The sequence below is a fragment of the Podarcis bocagei genome (assembly GCF_964188305.1).
Source record: "Podarcis bocagei genome assembly, chromosome: 12".
Classification (NCBI taxonomy): domain Eukaryota; kingdom Metazoa; phylum Chordata; class Lepidosauria; order Squamata; family Lacertidae; genus Podarcis; species Podarcis bocagei.
In genome coordinates, this window is record NC_138137.1 from 903888 (window position 1) to 928253 (window position 24366).

At 46.9% G+C, this 24366-nt stretch overlaps 2 protein-coding genes across 2 annotated transcripts in view; both read left to right on the forward strand.

Annotated features, from left to right (window-relative positions):
- ADCY1 (adenylate cyclase 1) overlaps positions 1–24366 on the forward strand; it is a 329819-nt gene that overhangs the window by 304057 nt on the left and 1396 nt on the right. The gene's annotated exons all lie outside the window — the stretch shown is intronic.
- IGFBP1 (insulin like growth factor binding protein 1) lies at positions 1464–12326 on the forward strand. Its single transcript, XM_081165237.1, has 4 exons — positions 1464–1863; positions 5658–5836; positions 9649–9777; positions 11301–12326. Exons 1-4 carry the CDS (start codon positions 1521–1523, stop codon positions 11430–11432), a joined length of 783 nt encoding a protein of 260 aa, XP_081021363.1. The 5' UTR covers positions 1464–1520; the 3' UTR covers positions 11433–12326.

The following is a 24366-nucleotide window of genomic DNA, read 5'->3' on the forward strand; positions in this document are numbered from 1 at the left end:
GGACATACCAGTAGGCTTTCCTTGTGGTGTTTGTCCCTGCCTTCTGGTTTCTAGATTATATTATGTACCTGTAGGACAGATAGCTGCTCATGCCCCTTAAAGGGGGGGGGGAGCCCTGCCCACACAAAAAGTGTGCAATTGAAAATTCCTCCACCAGAAATAGTTAAGAGTGCAGCCAGAAAAGATGTGAAAGCCTTGAAGAAAGGGGAACAGTTGAAAGTGACCATTGATCCACACAGCCCTAAACCCTGAAGCAAATGGTCTGTGCCCCCAAGTGGGATGGTTTGGAACCTAAGTTCCTCAAACTTATTGGCTCTTCACTGTAGCAGGCAGACCCAAATTTAAAGGGGGAAAGCACTGAGAATGGTGGTGTTTGAGGATAGCATCATGCAGAGTATGATGGGGATTAAGTGGGAATAAAAGCAGCTGCAAAGAGGCAAACTATATGCTAACAGCTGTTAATGCAGCCAGGTGTCTTTTAAAAAATGTTTCATAATGTTATTCATAGTTAATGCTATCTGGGTTTTTTGCTGTTTTAATGCTTTGAATAGGTTTTGGATTGTTTTATTATTTGCACAATGCCCTCAGGTGTCTTGCAGCCCCTTGAGCTCCTTCCCTCTCTTTTACAGAAAGCCTACAGAGATGGATTCCAGCCTGGTCAGATTCATGCTTCCATGGAAGGAAATCCCACTTGCTTCCATGGGATTTACTCCCACTTAAGCATGCATAAGATACACCCTTGGTTTATGCTAAACTATATGCAAGGACAGTCTGTGTTATTCTTAAAGCAGCCCGTAAGGGAGCAGCTGTGCGATGGAGCCTTTGATAAGCACGTAGCCCAGCCTCTTACCCACTGATGCCAGGGACTCACATCTGAGCTCTGCTAAAGCACAAGGGTATCCACAGGAAACGGTCCCAAATAATCCTTTGCAAACACACTGTTGACATTAGCTCCTACGTGCTGCTGCGTTCAGGAGTTACCGGATCTCAGGGGCTTTGATTACCCTCTGGGGGCCTCTCTGGGTATGTCATTGTCCTAATAACCTCCAGCCACATGACAAAAATTAAACAAGAGGCCTTTGAATCTGTTGCTGTGGAAGTATGAAGTCAGCTACTGAGGTTTCAAGGCGTTCGTTTCTCCTCCGTCTTTCTCAACAATAATTTAAATACCAGTAATTGAATTGTCCAAAGTAGCAGGACTTCTGATAAAAAGAAAAAAAGAGAGTTCCTTTTCTGTAGACATATTTAGAACTGTCCTGGAAAGGCTAAGAATGAGTAGAATAGTGATGCATTATTTCATCATTTAAAAAAATAGAGTGGGAGGGGCACAAACTACCAATGAAATGATGCTTTTCTGTCCCTCCTGCTCAGACAATAGTTAACTTGGGGTTAAAGATTAACAGACTGACAAGGAACTGTATAAATGCCCTGTGGTTGGAACACAGGGCTAGCTGAACGTGAGGAAGCGAACGGGTGCTCCTCTCCAGACTCACCTGCTTTGCTGACTGGTCTCCTTCGCCATGTGTTCCACAGGCCTCCGCGGTGAGCTGCTGCTCCTGCTCCTCTGCCCTGGCCTCATCCTCGGGGCTGCTCTCCAACCCATGCACTGTGCCCCATGCACTGAAGAGGAGCTTGTGCTGTGCCCGCCGGTGCCTGCCAGCTGCCCTGAAACTGCTCATCCGCCAGGCTGTGGCTGCTGCCATACCTGTGCCCTCCAGCTGGGGGAGTCCTGTGGAGTATACGCAGCCCGCTGTGGCCGGGGGCTCAGGTGCTCTGTGCCCCCAGAGGAACCCCGGCCCCTGCATGCCCTCCTCCATGGGCAGGGCACCTGCCTTCCCGCCTCTGACACGGCAGAGGCTGCAGGTAAATAATGTGCCTTCCTGTTTTGCATACTGCTTTGCATGTCTAGCAATTAGCGCATGGTTAACTTACTTATTTTATTACATTTATATGCTGCCTTATTCTTCCAAGGAGCTCAAGGTTCTCCTCCTCCCCATTTCATTCTCACAACAGCTTTGTGAGGCAGGTTAGGCAGTGATTGGTCCAAGGTCACCCAGGGAGCTTCAGGGCTGAGTGGGGATTTGAACTCTGCTCTCCCAGGTCCTAGCCTGACACTCTAACCATTACACCACACTGGCTGTGGCAGAATGCCAAGAGTATGTGGCTTTGGCATTAGATCTTCTCCACAGCAAGCAGCCAGTGGCCAAAAAAATGTGGGAAATGTTCCTGCGTGTCAGAAAGCTGAGCTGTAGAAGCCCAGGCTGGGCCCAGTGCCAGGGCAAAGGCTTCGTCCACTGAACATTCCAGGTTTGATCCTGAGCACGGGTGTGAGGCAGCAAAGGTGGAGCTGAGCTCTGCCTGAGACCTTGGAGATCTGTCCCATAGGAGTCAGATCCACAGTGTGACTCCTGAAGGCACACCTTCACTAAGGGACGTTTTACTTATGGAGAAAGTTGAAGTCTGAGTGCAAAGCCAGGGGTATGTTGCTAAACTCTCAGTCAGAGGAAGAAACCCCCCAAGGGGCCTGCCCCCCCCCCCTTCACCTGTGGCAGCCATGTTGATGATGTTAATGTGTGTGTGTTGTGGAAGAAAAGGAAGGAAGGAAAATATTTGTTGCCTCTTTTCTGTCCTGCTCCTGTGCCTATTTCTGCTCCTGTGTTTTTGCAGACACCTGACAAGCAATAATTCTCTCTCATTCACATCCACACCATTTAATTTCTACTTTTCAGCCTGTTGTTAAAGGCATAGGGGTTACGGGTAGTTTTAATAGAAATCATAGAATCATAGAATCTTAGAGTTGGAAGGGACCCCAGGGCCATCTAGTCCAGCCCCCTGCAGTGCAGGAATCTCAGCTCAAGCATCCAGGACAGCTGGCCACCCGACATCTGCTTAAAAACCTCCAAAGAAGGAGAGGAAGGATGCTATTGAAAATAGATTCAATAAATGCTGTTGAAAATAGAATCTCTGCACCACAGTCCCCATCACTGGGATATGCTTTAAATTAATCAGCTCTGGAATACCGTTTCAGATGTCAGTGAAAATATTTATCATCTTTTACAGGGCTAGACCTGTCACTACAGCTAGGAGCAAAGCATGTTGTGATCACCTGGGAGCAACCACAGACTCCCATCTGCCTTTAAACTCTCCTGTGCCCAGTTTAACTTCTGTGGTGCCAATATTTCAGCTGTTGAAAATTACATTAAGCAAACCATAGGAAACTTTGTAGAACTGTGGCTTGATCATGAATGGATAGAATTTTGCTTTCTATTAGGATTCAGCCAAGGATTTACAAAATACTTGTGAATTCCTGAACATTGTTATAGGGCAAGTCTCTCCTGCCCCCCATTTTGCTTGTAGTTCAAGAGTCCCTAGTACCGGTAATTCCCATGGCTCAATTTGGACATAAGGATTGCTTAAATGGAAACTGACACTTTGACACTAGCCAAAGTGCTATGATTTGAAGTGTAATGAAAAAAGACTTTTGCCTGCTGCCTCCCCCCCCCACCCCCCGGCCACATAGTTAGATCCAAGAGGTTTCCATCAAAGTCTTAGATTTCACTGCCACAGTCCCTTATTTATAAATCGCTCTACACCCCACCCCCACAAGGCTTCTATTTGTTACCCCTTCTGTTGCCTCCTTTTTGCTCACCTACAAACTTTTTTGCACATTCAATTAGTACTTTTTATTTGAAAATTGCTTCAAGTGCTCTTCCCACATTGCACATGGGCAAACCTGGGGTTGCCATTTTCAAAAGGAAGCAACTTGCATGATGCAAATGTTTGCAAACGTGTATTTGCCATAGTCAGGCAATATTTTTTCAATGTACATTGTAACCAAAAGCCATAATGGTTCATTTGCTCATGGTCTTTAATAGTAACACTCTAGCATGATGGAAGTAATTGTTCTAGGAGCAATGTTCAAAGACATCCTGTTTTCATGCTTCAACACACATTAAAGCCACACTAGAGCTTGCTCTAAATGCAATATTGGTAGTCCTGCATTTTGTCTTTCTGACCAAAATGGAGAAGAGGAGGTTAAGGGGTGATATGATAGCCATGTTCAAATATATAAAAGGATGTCATATAGAGGAGGGAGAAAGGTTGTTTTCTGCTGCTCCAGAGAAGCGGACACGGAGCAATGGATCCAAACTACAAGAAAGAAGATTCCACCTAAACATTAGGAAGAACTTCCTGACAGTAAGAGCTGTTCGACAGTGGAATTTGCTGCCAAGGAGTGTGGTGGAGTCTCCTCCTTTGGAGGTCTTTAAGCAGAGGCTTGACAACCATATGTCAGGAGTGCTCTGATGGTGTTTCCTGCTTGGCAGGGGGTTGGACTCGATGGCCTTTGTGGTCTCTTCCAACTCTATGATTCTATGATTCTTTGACCAGCTGAATGCTTGCTGTCTCCTCTGGACACCTATGAGCAATGTCACACCATTAACAGAAAGAAGCAAAGGGCTGTTGTTTACAGCAGTAGAAATTATCTTTCATTTCAGGATGCCCTCTCTTAGCTCTTGCATATGTTTGAATTTCTGAATTAATTGCTAGACTTTCTGTAATAAGTCACACTGTAGGGTTTTGAAAAATGTTTCTTATAAGAATAAGAGTTCGGATTTGATATCCCGCTTTATCACTACCCGAAGGAGTCTCAAAGCGGCTAACATTCTCCTTTCCCTTCCTCCCCCACAACAAACACCCTGTGACGGGAGTGAGGCTGAGAGACTTAACCACTAGTGTGACTGGCCCAAGGTCACCCAGCAGCTGCATGTGGAGGAGCAGGGAAGCGAACCCGGTTCCCCAGATTACGAGTCTATTGCTCTTAACCACTACATCACACTGGCTCTTATAACCAGTGCTGGCTTCTGGATCTTTATACTCTGCACTAGAATCATCAAAATTCTGTATCTAACTCACATTTGTGATAAGAAAAGCTGAATCCGGAAATAAACAAAAATTACTTTTACATGTACTTGTGATGGTTTTATTTCTCCTTCCGCTAAGAAATGCAGATGGCACAAACAGTTCTCACCCCTTGCTCCTTTTTATCCTTACAACCTTGTGAGGAATCATGGGCTGAGAAAGAGAGATGGGTCCAAAGTTGTCCAGGGAGCTTCATTTGTGGAGCAGAGATTTGAACTTGGGTCTCTCCAGTCTTTGTTCAACACTGCCAGATAGATTCATTCTAAGATGAGATTCATCTTAATTGGCATTATTCTTGTTTTGCATGATTCTACCACTATTAAAAAAAAAATCCCATAATTTATACAGCTTCTGTTAGTCACAAAGAAGCAAATGGTGTTACATGGGTTACTATTGGAAAGCTGCGTCTTCTGGCCTTTGAAAATCATAGCAACTCATCTGCACTCTCCCTAGGCACTGCCCTACACTGATTTCACAGCTATATAGGCTAGATATTTTCTTTTACTTTATTTAAGAGATCCAAGATTCTCGGGAAGTTGAATTATTATAGACAATACAGTGTTTTCAAGTTTTCATAAAAACCATGGCACACACAGAAGACTCCATATAAATGTCTGTTTTTCATTGAGGGATGGAGGTTCCAGCCAGGATGTCGTAGCTCTGCTCTTCTAGAGCTGCCATTCAAGCCGCGGAACTTGTGTGGAGTCATGTTTCCATTTGTGCTTCTCCCCTGCTAGAGTCCCTGGAAGCAGAAGACATGCCCCATGAAGACCGTGACATGACAGCTGATCAGCAGGACAACACCCAGCTGACGTTTGCTGCTGGCCAAGATAAGCCTGTCCCTTGGAATTTGGTCGCTGCCCACGAAAGTATGAAAGCCAGGAGACTGAATGAACTTAAGAAGTTAAAGAAACAAGTGAGTTCTCTAACATCCATTTTCTGTTGTATCTGCACACTAAATTGAAGCAAAGCAGGCCATCAGTAGAAACATAATTTAGAATGCCATGAAATTAATTCCTTAAGCCATGACAAATTATATGATTCTAATGTGGTATAAATAGCAAGTGTTCTGGGCTTGGCCATGGGGAACTCCAGTTCATATTCCCACCCACTCACCAAACTCGCCACATGGATTTAGGCAAGTTGCCATTTCATAGCCATGAGGCTAAAATGCCACACACGAACTAGTTGGAAAAACAGTGTTGGGATACGTGTCTAGGGTAGGGCCAGTTCAAGACATTTTGCCACTTTGGGCAAATCAGAAAACTCCTCTCCCCCCCCCAACCACCTGAGGCGACGAGAGGCAGCCTGGGGAGACCACAGCATGCGGAAGCAGCAGGGGATCACAAGGAGGCCGGAGAGGAAATAGGCAGTGGCAGTGATGGAGGGGCAACTCAGGGGGCAACTGGGGTGGTAGCGGCAACTCCTATCTGCAGGGAAGGAGTGAATCCATTGCACTGCTGAAAGTTCTTCCAGATGTTTGGTCAGAATCTCCTTTCCTGTAATGAAGCCATGGGTTTGGGTCCTGCTCTCTGGAGCAGGAGAAAACAAGCTTGCTCCCTCTTCCATGTGACAGCCCTTGAGATATTTGAAGATGGCTATCAGGGAAGAAATGGAGGCAGTGAGAGATTTTACTTTCTTGGGCTCCATGATCACTGCAGATGCTGACAGCAGTCACGAAATTAAAAGACGCCTGCTTCTTGGGAGAAAAGCAATGACAAACCTAGACAGCATCTTAAAAAGTAGAGACATCAGCTTGCCAACAAAGGTCCGTATAGTTAAAGCTATAGTTTTCCCAGTAGTAATAATGGAAGTGAGAGCTGGACCATAAAGAAGGCTGATCACCGAAGAATTGATGCTTTTGAAACATGGTGCTGGAGGAGACTCTTGAGAGTCCCATGGACTGCAAGAAGATCAAACCTATCCATTCTTAAGGAAATCAGCCCTGAGTGCTCACTGGAAGGACAGATCCTGAAGCTGAGACTTCAATACTTTGGCCACCTCATGAGAAGGGAAGACTCCCTGGAAAAGACCCTGAAGTTGGGAAAGATGGAGGGCACAAGGAGAAGGGGACGACAGAGGACAAGATGGTTGGACAGTGTTCTCGAAGCTGCTAACATGAGTTTGACCAAACTGTGGGAGGCAGTGGAAGACAGGAGTGCCTGGCATGCTCTGGTCCAGGGGGTCACGAAGAGTCAGACACGACTAAACGACTAAACAACAACAACAAATCATGTCTCTTCTCAGTTTCCTCTTTTCCAGGCTAAACATACACAGCTCTCTCCACCATTCCTCATAAGGCTTGGATTACAAACCCTTGATCATCTTGGTTCCCTCTTCTGCACACATTCCAGCTTGTCAATTTCCTTCTTAAATTGTGGTGCACAGAACTGGACACAGTACTTATGTGGTCTGACCAAGGCAGAATAGAGTGATACAGTGGTACCTCAGATTAAGTACTTAATTCATTCTGGAGGTCCATTCTTAACCTGAAACTGTTCTTAACCTGAAGCACCACTTTAGCTAATGGGGCCTTCCGCTGCTGCCGTGCCGCTGGAGCACGATTTCTGTTCTCATCCTGAAGCAAAGTTCTTAACCTGAAGCACTATTTCTGGGTTAGTGGAGTCTGTAACCTGAAGCGTATGTAATCCGAGGTACTACTGTACTATGGCTTCCCTTGATTGGGACACTATACTTCTGTTGATGCAGCCTAGAATAGCATTAGCTTTTTAATCTGCTGCATCACACTGTGGACTCATGTTAAGCTAGATCCTTTTCACATGTACTGCTAGTAAACCAGGTATCCCCCATCCTATATTTGTGCATCTGGTTCTTCCTGCCTAAGTGCAGAACCTGACACTTGTCCCTATTGAATTTTATTCTGTTAGTTTTTGCCCCTTTCTCAAATCTGTTAAGGTAATCTTGTATCCCGATTCTGTATTTTGTGGCATTAGCAACCCCTCCCATTTGTTTTGTGTGTTTTTTTAAAAAAATAAATTGGTTTTCTCTTATAACACAGAGACAAAAACACAAAAGAAAACATTACATTTGACACAACATAAAAACTTAAGAACAATAAAAAAACACAAAATAAAATAAGATTTTTTTCTTCTTGTTCCCTGGTGTATTTACATTGCTAAAAGACTTCCTCGACACCCTCCAATCTGGATTTCATCATATCACATATTTAGCAGTTCCCAGTTACATGCAACCCCTTCCATTTGGTGTCTTCTGCAAGTTAGATGAGCATCCCCCCAATACCTTCATCCAAGTCATTAGAAGCATCAGAGCCATCATGTATATTACACCCCACAGAGGAAAACAAGGACAAGAAATGTAGGTTCTAGCCTACTCTGAAGTTAAAAAAGGTAAAGGTACCCCTGCCCGTACGAGCCAGTCGTGTCCGACTCTAGGGTTGTGCACCCATCTCACTCAAGAGGCCGTGAGCCAGCGCTGTCTGGAGACACTTCCAGGTCACATGGCCAGCATGACGAAGCTGCTCTGGCGAGCCGGCACCAGCACAGCACACGGAAACGCCGTTTACCTTCCCGCTAGAAAGCGGTACCTATTTATCTACTTGCACTTAGGGGTGCTTTCGAACTGCTAGGTGGGCAGGAGCTGGGACCGAAGACGGGAGCTCACCCCGCCGCGGGGATTCGAACCGCCGACCATCTGATCTGCAAGCCCTAGGCGCTGAGGTTTTACCCACAGCGCCACCCGCGTCCCTTTTACTCTGAAGTTAGGATACTGGATTTCAGCAGTTTACAGCTGGAAAATACTCCCAGACACTAAGCCCAGCCAGCTGATCTTTCACCATGTTCCATATTTATGCTATGTTCAATGCTCACATATAACAATATACTCACATAGCACTGTAATGCCAATAAACATTTGCATTTGGTATCTTAATTACAAAGTTACTTGTTGTAGGATTATAATACTCTTACAAAGCTGTTGTGAAAGGAATGTAACCAAAACTCTGAAAACTGTAAGGAACTATATTTACTATTTATTTACTAATAAATAAAGTAATAAGCAGAGAAGCAGTCATAGCAGCAATGTTATGAATTAGGATGGGAGGGTTTGCTGAGTGTCCTGTACCTGCAAAGAAGTGCCACTTGAGAGCACCAAAGGACAGAAAGTGAGCTGCTTAACCAGAACAGCATGGCGTGATGGAGCTCAGTCCATGTGGTTTGTCATAGAATCATAGAGCTGGAAGAGACCATGAGGGTCATTTAGGCCAACCCCCTGGAACGTAGGCATCCTTCACCAATGGGGGGCTCAAACCCGTGGCCCTTGATTAAAAGTCTCCTGCTGGCTGAGCTGTCACAGACTTAAGAGCATGAGTATTATGAATACCTTTGGCAATGACCCTTGGATGCAGTAGATTCTCTTATTTGTCTGAAACAACAACTTGTGTTGTTAGATAGCAAGAGTCATATAAACATCGTCTGGTTATAGAATGCCAAGGTTTCGGGTTCAATCCCTGCCTGGGACAGCTGCCTATTCCTGCTTTGCAGGGGCTTGGACTAGACAGTCCTCAGGACCCCGTCTAACTCTGTGATTTTGTGCTATCCAGCCATGAGTCAGGCCCTTTGGGTTCAAGGACTACAGACTTTAAAATGCCTTAATAAGTAGTTTGCTCCAGATTTCATTATAAAAAGTTGTTTATATATCAGTTCTTATATATTATTATTTAACACTTCAATATTTACAATATTCTTTCAGGCACCATGTAAAAAAGAACTCTACAAGGCACTGGAGAAGTTAACCAAAGATCAACAAAGAATCGGAGGAGAGATATACAGATTCTATTTGCCCAACTGTAATCGGAATGGATTTTACCACAGCAAGCAGGTAATCTTGTTTTGGGGGTAGGGATGGATAACTGCTGGTTTCTCTCAGATACACATTTTTTCTTTCTTTAATTCAGTTTGCATCAGTTTGTGGATTATTAAATAATTTTAGGGTCCTCATGAGAATCCAGCAATATTTTATTATGTCTATCTCCTGAGGCATACATGTTGATATTTTCATGCACACTTTTATTTCGTTGTCCCCGAAGGGGGCAATGACAATAAAGATATTATTATTATTATTATTATTATTATTATTATTATTATTATTATTATTATTATTATATCTCATGCACACATTTTTGTTACCATGTTGCGGTTGGAGAACAGCATCACAAAATATGGAGAAAGGCCAGTTTTGAAGGACAGCTTTGTTTCTGTTCATACGTTGTTTTGAGAAGTGCAAATTAGGTACATTTGCATCCAAACATGAAACAAATTTCTTCCACATCCCTGGAGTCAATAGCTAGAGACAATTATTCCCATGTTGCTGAAATAAATGCTTTCTTTGGAAGAAGGCCTCTGTCTGCAACAAGATAGTTGCACAGCAACTTCCTATGGTAGAAAATGGTTTTCAGTTGTACAGGCTTAGAATAAAAAAGGAAGAGGGGGAGAAAGTGCTTTGGAATTAGCTCTATGCAGACTCCTCATTTTGAGTACAAGTGTGAAGATCCCACTCCATCACAACATTGATATCCATGTGAAAGATATGTACGGGACTTACAGACGTATGCTGTGCAGTTCATGCCTTCTGCACATTTGGAGGATACTCAAACATCAGTCCATGTACAAACGTTCTTCCGTAGGCATGGATATTGGGTGCAGAGAGTGGGAGGCCTTGCTCCCACAACAGCAAATCATTCCATTACATTGTCTGAACAATCTGAAGTGTAGGTCCCCAGTCTCCACACATTTTAGTAATATTGCCTCAGTAGAGACACTCCATATCCAACATTATGCATATATAATTGATTGAGCAATGCGAACATATGGCTGAGTGACAATTGCTGTTTGCTTGAATTACTACAGTGGTGCCCCGCAAGACGAATGCCTCGCAAGACGGAAAACCCGCTAGACGAAAGGGTTTTCCGTTTTGGAGGTGCTTCGCAAAACGAATTTCCTATGGGCTTGCTTCGCAAGACGACAACGTCTTGCGAGTTCCTGCTGGTTTTTTTCCCCTCCCCCCTTTTTCTAAGCCGCTAAGCCGCTTATCAGCTGATCCGATCAGCAGATAAGCTGCTAAAAGCCGCTAAAAGCCGCTAATAGCGCTAATAGCACTAATCCGCTAATCCGTCAATGGGCTTGCTTCGCAAGACGAAAAAACCGCTAGACGGAGAGAATCACAGAACGGATTCTTTTTGTCTTGCGAGGCATCACTGTAATTTTATTTCTACCCACAATGAGTAGCCAGCATCCCTCCGATGTGTTTCAAAATTGAATGACTCCCTCAAATAACCTCATCTCATGAAGCATCTACTCCATTTCAATTACTTTGAAATAAACTTATTCATTTACCCCAACTAGTGTGAAACCTCACTTGATCGAAGTCCTGCAAAATGCTGGTGTGTCTATCCAAAAGATGGGAGCAGAATTCCTGGATCCATCGAAGTGATCGGCAACCCTGAATGTGAACAGTATTTTGACTCACAAGAATAAGAGCAAATATACAACAAAGTTTATGCAAGTAGACTCCAATTTTTCCACAGTCAAGGAAACCCTCAGGCAGCAGGTCTTTCAGCACAGACTGGTCACACAGCCTAGTCCTAGGCATGATTTCTCAGATGCAAAGCCCCCATGATCCCAGGATGCACTGCCTGTCAGTGCATATAGGACTGTGACCTAGTGTTGCAGGGGAAATCCCCAATATTGTCTCATCTTGTAATCTTAAAGAAGATTGGACAGTGGAGATGCTGGACCTTCACACCTTCAAGTGTATAAATAACAGTAACAGGACTACTTTTGTAGCCTGATCATATTTCATGATTCATAAACAGTGCTGGATTATTTATTTTAAATTTTTTATATATTTTATTTGTCTGCATTATTAACTTATAAATCTGTATTCTTCAACACTTTGATACTTAATATATGATACTTTTAATATTGTTTCTCTGAAAATATGCACTTTTTCTGTTTTCAAAGAGCACTGTAGATCAGTTAATAGAGTGCAAAAATTATGGAGAAAATAGTTTTGTCAATGATTACTTTTGTATCATGTATTTATGCCATTTGAAAGTGTAGTGTAGATATGAGAACGACGCCGAGTACAGTTCTAGTATTTATTTAAAAGCCTATTCCATTTTCTTTTTCTTTCTTTCTTTTTATTATGCTTTATTATAAACACCACCAAAAATCAAAAAGAAAAACCATACATCTATGTCAATTGTTACACCAAATACAAAATAAACAATAGAATAAAACCATATATTCTGACAGTAGATCTTCTTCAAGTACATCTAACTTCCCGTCTTCTCCATACTTCATTTAATATTTACAAACTTATTGCATAAACCTGTCTGTTCATTTTATAATAAAGTATTATTCTCCTATGATCTTGTTTCTTATTTCGTACAACTGCAGAAGTTATTCAAAGGCAGCGACCTAGTTCATACTGCAACAATTCTTCTTATGATGTGTTTCGAAAACCTCCCACTTTGCAATAAATACTTGTTTTGACTTATCTTTCATTTTTTTGGACAATTGGGCTAACTCTCCATATTCGGCTAGTTTTTGTAACCATTCTGACCTGGAAGGGATTTTATCCCTTTTCCAATTAGTCACTATTAAGATTCTCACTGCAACTGTAGCGTATAAAAAAAAACTTCTTTTACATTCCTAGGAATGTCTGGCCCTGTTATTCTGAGTTGAAAAGCTTCTGGTTTTTTAAAAAATAAAACCCTAAACATTTTTTTAAGTTCTACATAGATGATGTCCCAGAAGATCTTAATTTTTTTAACATAGCCACCACATGTGAAACATAGTGCCAGTTTCTACCCCACATCTCCAACAAGTACTAGATACATTTTTTTTTACATTTTGGAAAGCTTCCATGGCATCAAGTACCAACAATATTGCATTTTTAAGACGTTTTCCCTCAAAGTATAACACGCTGGCCTTGGCCAATAAAGCGAGATGAGCGCCGCAACCCCAGAGTCGGCCATGACTGGACCTAATGGTCAGGGGTCCCTTTACCTCTACCTTTATAACACGCTGTGAATTTCCAATTAACTTTCCATAAACTTTCCCACTCTTTCATTTCTATATTATACCCAAAATCCTGGGCCCATTTAATCATGACAGCTCTCACCTCCTCCTCCTTGACTTCCCAGTCAAGGAGGAGGTGGTACACCTTTAAAAGAGTTTTTATTTTTGAATTAACCAAATCCGCTTCCAATCTGGATATTTCTGGTGCAAACCTGCTTTTTTATCTGTTTTAAATGTTTCAAACAATTGATAACAATGAAACTAGTCTGCTATTTGCTCTCTTATATCTTCAAAGCTTTTCAGCTTTAGATCATTGATTTCTTCCCTTAATAAAGTTTTATATACTGGCCAATGTCCACCCGTATTTTTCCTCTTTACCGCAGCTGCTTCAATTGGTGATATCTTTTTTTAATTTTTAATTTTTATAATAATTTTTATTGGTTTTTTAACACATATTTAACACAAACAAAACACAATACAATAACAAACAAACACATAAACAAAAACCTTCTTTTCTTAAACCCTGTTTCTCCGACTTCCCCATACCCTCCCTTTCTGCATCCCTGTTTTCAAATTTCTTCCAGCAAATCCTCACTTCAGAATTTAACTAATTAACCTTTTACTCCTTTTGTCTTTACCAAATCAATACAGCTGTAACCTCTTAATTTCCTAACCTTGGCGTTTTAGCATTCATTTATTTTATAATAGTTCTTAAGATAGACTTTGAATTTCTTCCAGTCTTCTTCCACCGTCTCCTTTCCTTGGTCTCGGATTCTGCCGGTCATCTCAGCCAGTCCCATGTAGTCAATCACCTTCGTCTGCCATTCTTCCAGTGTGGGTAGTTCTTGTGTCTTCCAATACTTTGCTATAAGGACTCTCACAACAGCAGCAAGAGTTCAATTGATGATATCTACCAAGGTGTTTTGGGCTCTAAAAGATCTTTATATTTCTCCCAGACTGTGTATAGGGATTTTCTGACAATGTGATTCAAAAAGTTCTTGTGAATTTTAACTTTCCTGTACCACAGGTACACATGCCACATGTGCCACTGTTGTCATACGCCTCTAAATCTAACAAGTCTGGGTCCTGAAACATGCACCACTCTTTTAGCCAGGTGAGGCAGGCGACCTCATTTTAGGCCAGGTTAGGAAAAGCCTCCTCTTTCTTTAATGTCAATTAGGATTTGATGTTTAATTCTAGGTCTCCCCCCCCCCGCCATATCAATTTCGAGGTGTCTTTTTGCCAAGTTTTGAGGCAGCCTGTCCCACCTCGTATCGGGATTGTTTGAAACAGAAAAAGTAATTTAGGAAGCATGGCCATTTTGATGATGGAATTTTTTCCTAAAAATGAGGTTTACCCTGTTCCATATCTCGATGTTTCTTTTTGTTTCATTCCAGACTTTCGTATAGTTATCTTGAAACAAATTTATATTTTGGGTGGTAATCCAAATACCTAGGTATTTTACTTTATTGCTAATCTCTAGGCCAGATGTTTTTTCCAAATCTTCAATTTCTTGCACTGTTACATTTTTGACCAACAATTTCGTCTTAGAGGGATTCAATTTAAAGCCTGCTGCTTCTCCAAAAAATTTAATTTACTTGAATGCTCTTATCAAGCTTTCTTTTGGATTTTTGGTCATGCTGTGTAGGTCATCAGCGAATGCTTTAAGTTTGTATGCCTTGTATGCCTTGTCTCCTAGTGTTATTCCTTTGATGCCTTGATCTTCTCGTATTAGATTATTCAGAACTTCCAACACTAAAATGAAGATCAATGGAGACAATGGACATCCTTGCCAGGTACCTTTACTTATTAAACATTCTTCTGTGATGTTTCCATTGATAATTATTTTGGCTCTTTGTTTGGTATAAATGGCATTAATCCCTTTGTAAAATTATTCACCGAGCGCTATTTTCTACACCAGCTTTTCCATGAATTTCCATGATATGTTATCACTGAGCACAGTTCTAGTATTTATTTAAAAGCCTATTCCATTTTCATAGCATGCTGACATCACTCCTCCATTTCCATGTTCAATTCCATGGAGCAGCTCATCCCCTGGGCATTTGTCCCGTGACTCCTAGGCATGGGGCCAAGAGGTCTGTCTTTTATCCCACTGCTTTCCCCAGGAAAACCCACTGATTACCACTGAACTGGAACAACCATCCATTGGGTTTTCTACAGATGGTTCTGATTCAGCAGTAAACAGTGGTTTTCCCCAGGGAAAGCAGTAACTTTCACACATAGACCCTGTAGTTGCTGCTGCCACAGGAAAAACCTCCCACCCATGTGGCCTGGCAGGGTGGAAGCACAGCTCAACAAAGACAGTTCCTCCTAACTGGGCATCAGTGTGAAGGTCGCCATGCAAGAAAGAACGTCCTCCTGTTATAGTGTCATAAATGAATAAGACTACAATGTATAACATTTAGCATATGTAAAATCTCACAAGTTGACCTTGTGTTATTTAAGATGAATTATGAAATAAGCTATTTTCTTTTGACACTCTCTCTTTTGCTTTCATCAAAGTGCTGGCTTGGACACTGAGCTGCAACAAGCACGAATGTTGTTATGAGCCACTAATGGCCAGAGATAGCAGGTGGGGAGGTACATTTGCACCTGTATTTCAAGATGGATGGGAGTTCGTCGTGCATCGCCAGCCACCCCATGGCATGTGGCTGGGTTTGCAGTATTGGAGGGTTTCCACTTGGCTGTGCATCAGAATGCAAATGCATATCAAGATATATATCCACCTCCACTCTTCATGCACAGCTCCCAGCTGAACAGGACATCTCCCTTGCTACACTGAAACAACCAACACTCTTTTAGCCTAAAGTCTGCAGCTTCTCTGTCCTATAGGCTCATTTTGTCAGGTCAGTCGTGAAGCCCACTGGGTAACCTTGAACCTACCATCACACACAGGTACTCCTGTCAAAGCTTATTTTATGAAGAATTCACTCACTATCCACATCAAAACAGCCAGACCTGTGTGTAGTACTCTAAACAAATAAGCGGCCAGGGCTGTCTTAATCATGGGCACCAGGGGTGCAGGGCACCTGGCGCTGGGCTCTTAGGGGTGCCAGGCCAAGAATCCGGGGCCCGAGAGTTGGAGTCCGGGGAAGAGCCTGCCGGCCGGTTGGAGCTCTGCGGTGGGCTCTTCTGCTGCAAGCGGCTCTGTGCCGCGAGTTCGGGGGGCAAGTGAGCCAAGAAGGCACTGAGGCGGCCAGCCGGCTCTGCCCTCCTGCATGCCTGGGATTGGCGTAGGGCCTTGGAGAGGCCTGCCCAGCACACTCTGCTTACACCATGCGGCAACCAGCTTTGCTCAGTCGCTGACACCGACGCGTGTGGGGGATGGGGAGGAGAGGGAATGAACAAAGGAACAGTTTTACACAGAGGGCTTGAGAAATGCAAGAAAATAGCAAAGTAGCTTGAGGGAGGGATTTAAAAATAACCTTGAAAGTGAGGAGTATCTTTTGTGTTTCTTTCTCCTTCTACCCCTCCCCACTCTTCTTCTCCACATCTCCCCCCAGGCAACCCCCTCCTCCTTAACAGTCACCCAGCTTTATGGGGACAGGGAGAATGTTGCAGAAAAGGACCAGGTCTGCATGTGTGTCCTGTTTCTCACTTTCCTTCCCTGTAATAACAAAATATTTCTGCTTCTGATCTTAATCTTGTTTTGCCCTCCCCACACTCCCACCCACGTGCACACTAATTTTGGGGAAGGCAGGCCTGAGCTGCCATGTGGAGAGCATCAGCCCAGCAGTGGTATTGACAAATGTGCTCCCACTTACATACATGCCAAAAATAGAACAGAAAATGGGCGGGGTGGAAGCAGAATGGGGAAGATCCCACTTAGGGTAAGGAGACCCCAGTGAAAGTGACTCCCACAGGGGAGCTGCAGAAAGAATATGGCTGGTCAAGGGAGCCTTGGATTCCAAAAAAGTCAAAAACCACTGCTCTAGTGTTTTGCCTGCACTGAGCAAAGTCCCCTATAACTGTTCTCCTACACACACACAAACTACACAGCATGCCCCTGCAAGGATCTCTTGGAGGCAGCAGTGTCTTTGAAGACTTGCTGAGTGAAAGTGATTTGGGTGAAACAAAAGCCTATGATTTGCAGAAGTGGGTGGGACAGGAGCAGGCCAGGGGGCACACAACGCATCTCCCCGACAGCCATAGATCTCTTCCCAGTGCACAGACAGCCTGTTCCAAATAGCTCTCCATAAACACGTCCTTTAAGTATTAAGCTCTTGCCATCTAGCAAAATTGCTCAGCACTTTTCATACTTTAAATATAATTTGAATGGCTAATACAGGAATCTCTGTGGAGCCATCCATGGTTACTCAGTTTAAAAAAGGAAAAGGAAAAGTGTGAGCAGAGATACCAAAAATGATTTCCCAAAAGGTTTATAAAAACCATTACTTAATTTTAGGGCTCGGGTCAATAAGGGATTATGCTATGCTAATGTTTCTATGGAATTTAGTCATAAAAAGTTCAGCCTGTACTAAAAACTAATTAATTCTGAGGTTTTGGTATGCATTGAAACTTCCTTCTCCTCACGCACAAATAGCAAACATTGTGCCCTCTGGGCTGTGCTTACCAGGGAGGTGGAATGTGATATTCCAAGCTCCAAAGACTATTGCACTGTATGCCAGGGGGAAAGGACATTTTCTGAGGGAGCTTGAGAGATAATAGATCTGCTTACAGGCGATGCTAATTTCATTTTCTGTCACTTATGTGGGGATTTATTCAGCTTATTTATTACTCTCCTTAACATACTGACCCAAAGATGTAGAGCAACCCAGCAGGCCTCAAGAAAGTTCTTTGGCTGCTTGTGGGGAACTGCCAAGGGGGCAGGGCAAGCACTCGGAGGCTGCAGTGCATTCAGCGCTGGCCCACCCATGAGGCAAGGTGAGACAGCCACCTTGGGCAGCAGGATCCACAGGGGCAGCAGATCCAAGGAACACATGACTTACTGCTGCCGCCACCATGCTGGCAGGGCATCTGTGGCATGCTCCTGAGAGCAGGAATCGGCTGTCTCTTGGGTAGCCCATCCCAGGCTGCCTCTACGGAGACCTCTTGGCCAAAGTGAGGCACTGCTGGTCTCGCCTCACTGCCTCGATGCCAAAATGTCTTGGGCTGGCCCTGAATGCCTTGGTGGTCTGCACTGGACCAGCACATTTACCAGCTTTGCAGAATTGGAGCAGAGAAATGCCTGTGATGACAACAGTGCATCTGGAGGAAAAGCCTGCCTGTCCTCAGGTTCCTAGAAGGGAGTGAAGATGCCACACAGTCTGCACACGGAAACACATTTAGTGCCTTGGAGGCAAGACAGGGCTCTGTTGTGGGGTCTGTTCCTATAGTCAATTTAATTTTTTATATATATTGTCAGGGCTGCCACTCAGTCCCAGCTCACATAGGACCACGTTAGCCAGCGTTCAGGTTAAAAGAGTCTTTATTGGATTACAGCTTCCATTTCCAAACTGCAATATGCAGCCCTACTTCTTCTAGTTCAGACCGGCGAAGACCCGTCTGAGTCTCCGCCTCTAGCACACCAGCTTAATACCCTAGCCTTGCTCCACCTCCTGCGCCTTTCCCTCCGTCTCTGGGTCCTTCTGCCCCCCGGGGTCTCCTTTTTCCTACTCTCTTCTGACGCGGACCCCCCTGACCCTTCCGCCTCCTTGCGGCGGGCTTTGGGACCTGGTTCACTCTCTGGGCTGCTTACTGCGCCAGCTTCCGCTACATTTGAACTTGGCGCGCGCGCCCAACTCTCAACCTTCCTCTTGATCGTTTCGTCGCTCCCCGAGGTGGGCGTGACTACTCCTGACTCATGCCCTCCCTCCTTCTGAAAGCCTCCGGAACCCGATATCTGGTCCCCTTTCTCCCCGCTGCTCCCGGCTGGGTACGTGGGTCCCGATCTCCAACTGCTGCTCTCTGATTCCTCTCTGGACCCTTCTTCCTGGGGTGTCCCCCTGCTTTCCCCCCTTGCTCTGACCGCTGGCGCTCCCTTCTGGGAATCCTCGGACTCACTGGATAAGCTCGGCGATCTCGGTTCGTCATCCCCACTCATCTTTCCTTCGTATTCCTCCCCCTCGCTCTCTGTCTCCTCCCTTCTCTGCGTCTCTGCTTCTGAACCCCTGACATCCATCCCCCCCTCGAAGCCCCCCCTTCCCCCCTCCCCACTTTCAAGGGTGGTTGCAGGGTGCTCCATCATCACAGGAGTGAATGCCGGATACAGTTCGCTCCTCGTTGCTGGCCGCCAACTGAAGACCTCCGAGTCTTCCTCCCCGCGTTCGTCAACGGTGAGCTGCTCCGCCTCCATTTCAGTGCCGCCGTGCTCGAAACCGAGATCCTCCCCGCACACGTCCATGTCAGTCTCTGCGTCGGTCGCTTGACCTGGCATCTCCAGCCACCTCCAGCGCCACTGCTCCTCTGGCCGATCGTCCCACCAATACGAGGTGTCGGACGCCGAACCCTCCGGTGACCCCTCTGGGGAATGTGTGCGCTGTGCGGGCTCCCCGTCCGAGTCGAAGCCATGGAACGTGCTGGAGGAAAGTGTGGGCGTGAACAACCAGTCGTCGAAGAAGCCTGCTGGCATGGGTCTGTGTGGGGAAAGGGCATGAAACTCGTCCTTGAGCAGAGGTTCCTCCAAAGCGTAGTCTGGCACCCAGCTATTAGCACTAGCCCGGGTGCCCTCTCTGGCTAGGAGGTATTCCACTCCGTCTTCCCCCCATCTGGAGTCCAAAATCTCCATGACTTCGTTGATGGGGTCCTGCTGTGGCAATCTTCCCGCCTCCGACCGCTCCTGAGACGGACTCGGTGCTGTTCCTGGTTCCTGGAACCTGTGAGGTGTCCTGTAGGGAGTGAGCACCGACCTGTGGAACACCGGATGCATCCTGGAACCCTCCGGGAGCACCAGCCTGAAAGCTACTGGGTTGATCTGCGCTTCGACTTGGTATGGACCGAGTTGCTTGTGCCCCAACTTCTTTTTGGCTAACGATCTGGTCGGCACTGCGTGGGCTGCCAACCAGACCCAGTCTCCCACTCGGATCTCTTCGCCAACCCGCCTGTGCTTGTCCGCTTGCACCTTGTATGCGTGCTTCGCTAGCTCCAGCTGCCGTCGGAGTTGATCGTGGACCTCCTGCAACTCAGACGCGAAAGCGTCCGCCGTCTGCGGTTCCCCTTCCCCCACTCTGTCCAGTCCCGGGAAGGTTCTGGGATTCCTCCCATTGTTGGCGAAGAACGGTGTCACCCCTGTGGACACGTGCTTCGTGTTGTTGTAGGCGAACTCGGCGAGCGGCAGGTAATCCACCCACGTCGCCGGCTGTTGATTGGCATAGCATCTCAGGTACTGCTGCATGATGGCATTGACCCTCTCCGCTTGCCCGTTGGTCTGCGGGTGTCTCGCTGATGTCAGGTTGATTTTGACGTTCAGGAAGCCCATCAGCTTCTGCCAGAAATTCGAGATGAACTGGCGACCGCGGTCGGACAGTATAGACCGCGGCAGCCCGTGCACTTTGAACACGTGATCTATGAACAGTTTGGCTGTTTGTTCTGCCGTGGCCACCTTCGCACACGGTATGAAGTGTGCCATCTTGGTGAACAAGTCCACCACCACTAGTACAGCCGTCTTGCCTCTCGAGCTGGGTAGATCCGTGACAAAGTCCAGGGCCACCCTCTCCCACGGTTCAAACGGCGTTTGCAGCGGTTCGAGCAGTCCCGCCGGTGGTTTGTGCACCGGCTTGGCCCTCTGGCAGGTGTCGCACCTCGCGACGTAGTCCGCGACTTCCCCTCTCAGTCTGGGCCACCAAAAGTCCCTTGCGACTAATTCCACCGTTTTTTCCGTGCCAAAGTGCCCGGCCGTGGGTGCGTCGTGCAACTGCTGCAGTACCTTGGCGCGAAGTTCATCTCCCGGCACGTAGATGGCCCCTTTACGTAAGAGCAAGCCGTCCCGTATCTGGAACTCGTCGCTCTTCGCCGTGCCCTTGTGCACCTCGGCCATCTTCGCCTGCGCGAATGAGTCGTCCTGCAACGCCCGCCACACCGCATCCAGGTCTACTGTGGCTGAAGCGCACGCCCACGCTGTTGGCGCGAAGATGTGCATGGCTGCCGCTGGCGTCGCCTCTTCGAGGTATTACGGTTTTCGGGACAGTGCATCCGCCATGATGTTGGTGTCGCCTGGGACGTACTCTATTCGGAAATCGAAGTCAGCAAAGAACTCCGCCCAACGTATCTGCCTCTGGTTCAGGAACTTCGCCGTGCGCCAGTGCTCCAGATTCTTGTGGTCCGTGCAGACCTGCACCGTGTGCTTGGCGCCGATCAGGAAGTGCCTCCACGCCTTGAAGGCTGCATGAATGGCAAGCAACTCCCTGTCCCAGATGGTGTAGTTCTGCTCCGACTTGCTGAGCTTTCTGGAGTAGAACGCTCCCGGTCTCCAGACCCCCTGTGGGTCCCTCTGCAGCAGGACAGCTCCCACTGCTCTATCGGACGCGTCTGTCTCTACCCGCATCGGTCTGCTGGGGTCGATATGCAGCAGTTGCTCTTCCGACGCGAAGAGACGCTTGAGTGCCTGAAAGGACTGCTCTGCCTGCTCCGTCCAGATGAATTTCTTTTTCTTGGAGCTTAGCGTGTCCGTAATAGCCGCCGTCTGCATCGCGAACCCTTTGATAAACTTGCGATAGAAGTTGGCGAAGCCGACAAACCGCTGGACCTCCTTCCGGTTGCGCGGGCTCTTCCAATCCAACACCGCTCGCACCTTGGCGCTGTCCATGGCTAGCCCCTTGTCCGACAACTTGTAACCCAAGAAATCCACCTCCGTCGTGTCGAACTGGCACTTCTCCAGTTTGGCGTACAGTCTATGCTGCTGCAACCTCTCCAGCACCTCCCGAACGTCTTGGTCATGCGCTTGCTGCGACTCGGAGAATATCAGGATGTCATCCAGAAAGCAGACGCACTTCTTGTAGAGGAGTCCCGCCAACACATGATGCATGAAAGCTTGAAAACAGTGAGAACCGTTTTGCAATCCAAACGGCATCACTCTGTACTCGTAGGTGCCCAGAGGCGTGAACATGGCTGTCTTCCACTCATCGCCCTCCCTCATGCGGATGAGATTGTACGCCCCTCGCAGGTCCAACTTGGTAAACACGCGTCCCTTGCGCACCGTCGCCAGTAGGTCGTCAATCCTGGGCATGGGGAAATCAGAGGGCTTGGTCATCTTGTTCAAGAGGCGAAAATCCACCACCAGCCTCTTTTGGGGCGTGTCCTTCTTCTTCACAAAGAAAACAGGACTGCCCCCTCCTGCCCTGGACTCCCGGATGAAACCGCGCTCCAAATTGTGATCTATGAACTGTTTGAGTTCCTGTAGTTCATCCTCAGACATGGAATACAGCTTCCCCTTCGGTAGCGTCGCCCCTGGTAGGAGGTCAATCTTGCAGTCATATTGCCTGTGCGGTGGTAACTTGTCTGCCTCCTTCTCGCAGAAGACCTCCAGAAAGTCTGCGTATTTGTGGGGGACTGCTTGCAACGTTCCCAACTGCAGTTGTGATTCCTCCTCCTCTCCCTCCTGTCCGGGCAGGATGCAGTGTTCTGCGCAGTAAGAGGAGCCGAAGATCAGCTGTCGCTGGTACCAAGCCAGTGTCGGACTGTGCCTGTCCAGCCAACTCATGCCCAACACAATGGGTGTGTCCGACAGTCGTGTGACGTTAAAACTGATGACTTCCCTGTGGTTGCCAAGGCGCATCACCATTGGCGGCGTTTGCTTCACCACCTGCCCCCCCAGCAACTCTCTGCCATCCACTGTGACGACTTGCAGGGGCAGAGTGGCCGGTAATAGCTGTATAGCGTGCTGCTCCACAAAATCCTGTGCTATAAAGTCTGCGTTGCTTCCAGAATCCACAGAAAGCGGGACTTCGATAGTGACGCCATCGGGCAGCTGGAGAGATGCTGTGAGTTGCACTACTGGTTTGGGTGGGAGGGGGTCTGTGGGTTGCAAGATCGCTGGGGACTGCTTCAGTGATGCGTCTGGCTGGGCCCCAGTGCCTCTGTCTCCAGCCAGACATCGTCGTTTCCCTGCTGGTGTTCGCTGTGTTGCATGGCCGCTTTCACCGTTGCGGAGGCTGCAGTGTGCTTGGAGCTCCTCTGGGGACACTCTTTCGCCAAGTGTTGAGAGCTGTCGCATATATAACACTTCCTGGTCCCTCTAGGAGGTTTAGTCTTGACTGCCGCCGGTGCAGGGGCTCTGGTAGCTGACTGAGCCCTGGCTCCTCCCACCTCCATAGGTTCCACTCCCCCTCCTGGCGGAGGTGTAGATTGCGCACGCGTAGCGTCCCTGGGAACGAAAGAGAAACTTCTCGCTGCTTCGCGCCCTCCACGTCCTTCGTCTCTGCACCATGGACGTTCTTCCAGCCTCACCCCCACAGTCAGCGCCCTTTGGACCACCTCCTGCGTGCTCCGGGGCCTCTCCCCCCTCGCAATTTCGTCTTTAACAGCACTGCTCAAACCCTCCCAGAATAGGTCTCTGACTGGGGGCGAATCCCGGTCCCATTCCAAGGCACTGACCAGCGCAAAAAAGCGGGCGTGATACTGGCGTACGCTCGCCCTCCCTTGTTTCAGTCCATGAATCTCCCGTCGGGCAAGATCCACGTCAATGGTAGATAAAAAGCACGCATCCATCGCTTTGATAAAGGCATCTGCATTCTGAAGTGCCGGATCTTTATCCCTCCACAAATTGCGTAGCCACGCTTTAGCATCCCCATGCAAATGGGATAGTATAAACCCCACTTTCTCTTCCTCATCCCTAAAGTCTTTCGCCAGCAGTTGCAGTGCGCACATTACGTCTGCTCGAAAATTGGGGTACTGTTGTAAATTCCCATCGAAGTGAGCCACAAGCCCTCCTGCTCTCCGTGCCAACCCAACCCCCTCCGGTCTGGGTCCTGGCTGCCCATGCTTAACCAATGCTTCAAACCTGGCGTGGAGATCTCTGTAGGCGGCTGCCGCATCCTCCTCCCTTTTCTTGGATGCCTGTACCTCCGCGTTCAATTGGGTCACTGCCTGTTGCAGCGCTGAAATTTTCTCTGCTTCCGTCATCTCTGCCAACCGTTGTGAGCTCGCTCCCAAACACCAATTTCCTCCTCTCGCTGCTTCTGCCTCCGCTGCGAGGTATCAGGTGTCCGAAGCTTAACTGAGACGGGTCTTACTGTCAGGGCTGCCACTCAGTCCCAGCTCACATAGGACCACGTTAGCCAGCGTTCAGGTTAAAAGAGTCTTTATTGGATTACAGCTTCCATTTCCAAACTGCAATATGCAGCCCTACTTCTTCTAGTTCAGACCGGCGAAGACCCGTCTGAGTCTCCGCCTCTAGCACACCAGCTTAATACCCTAGCCTTGCTCCACC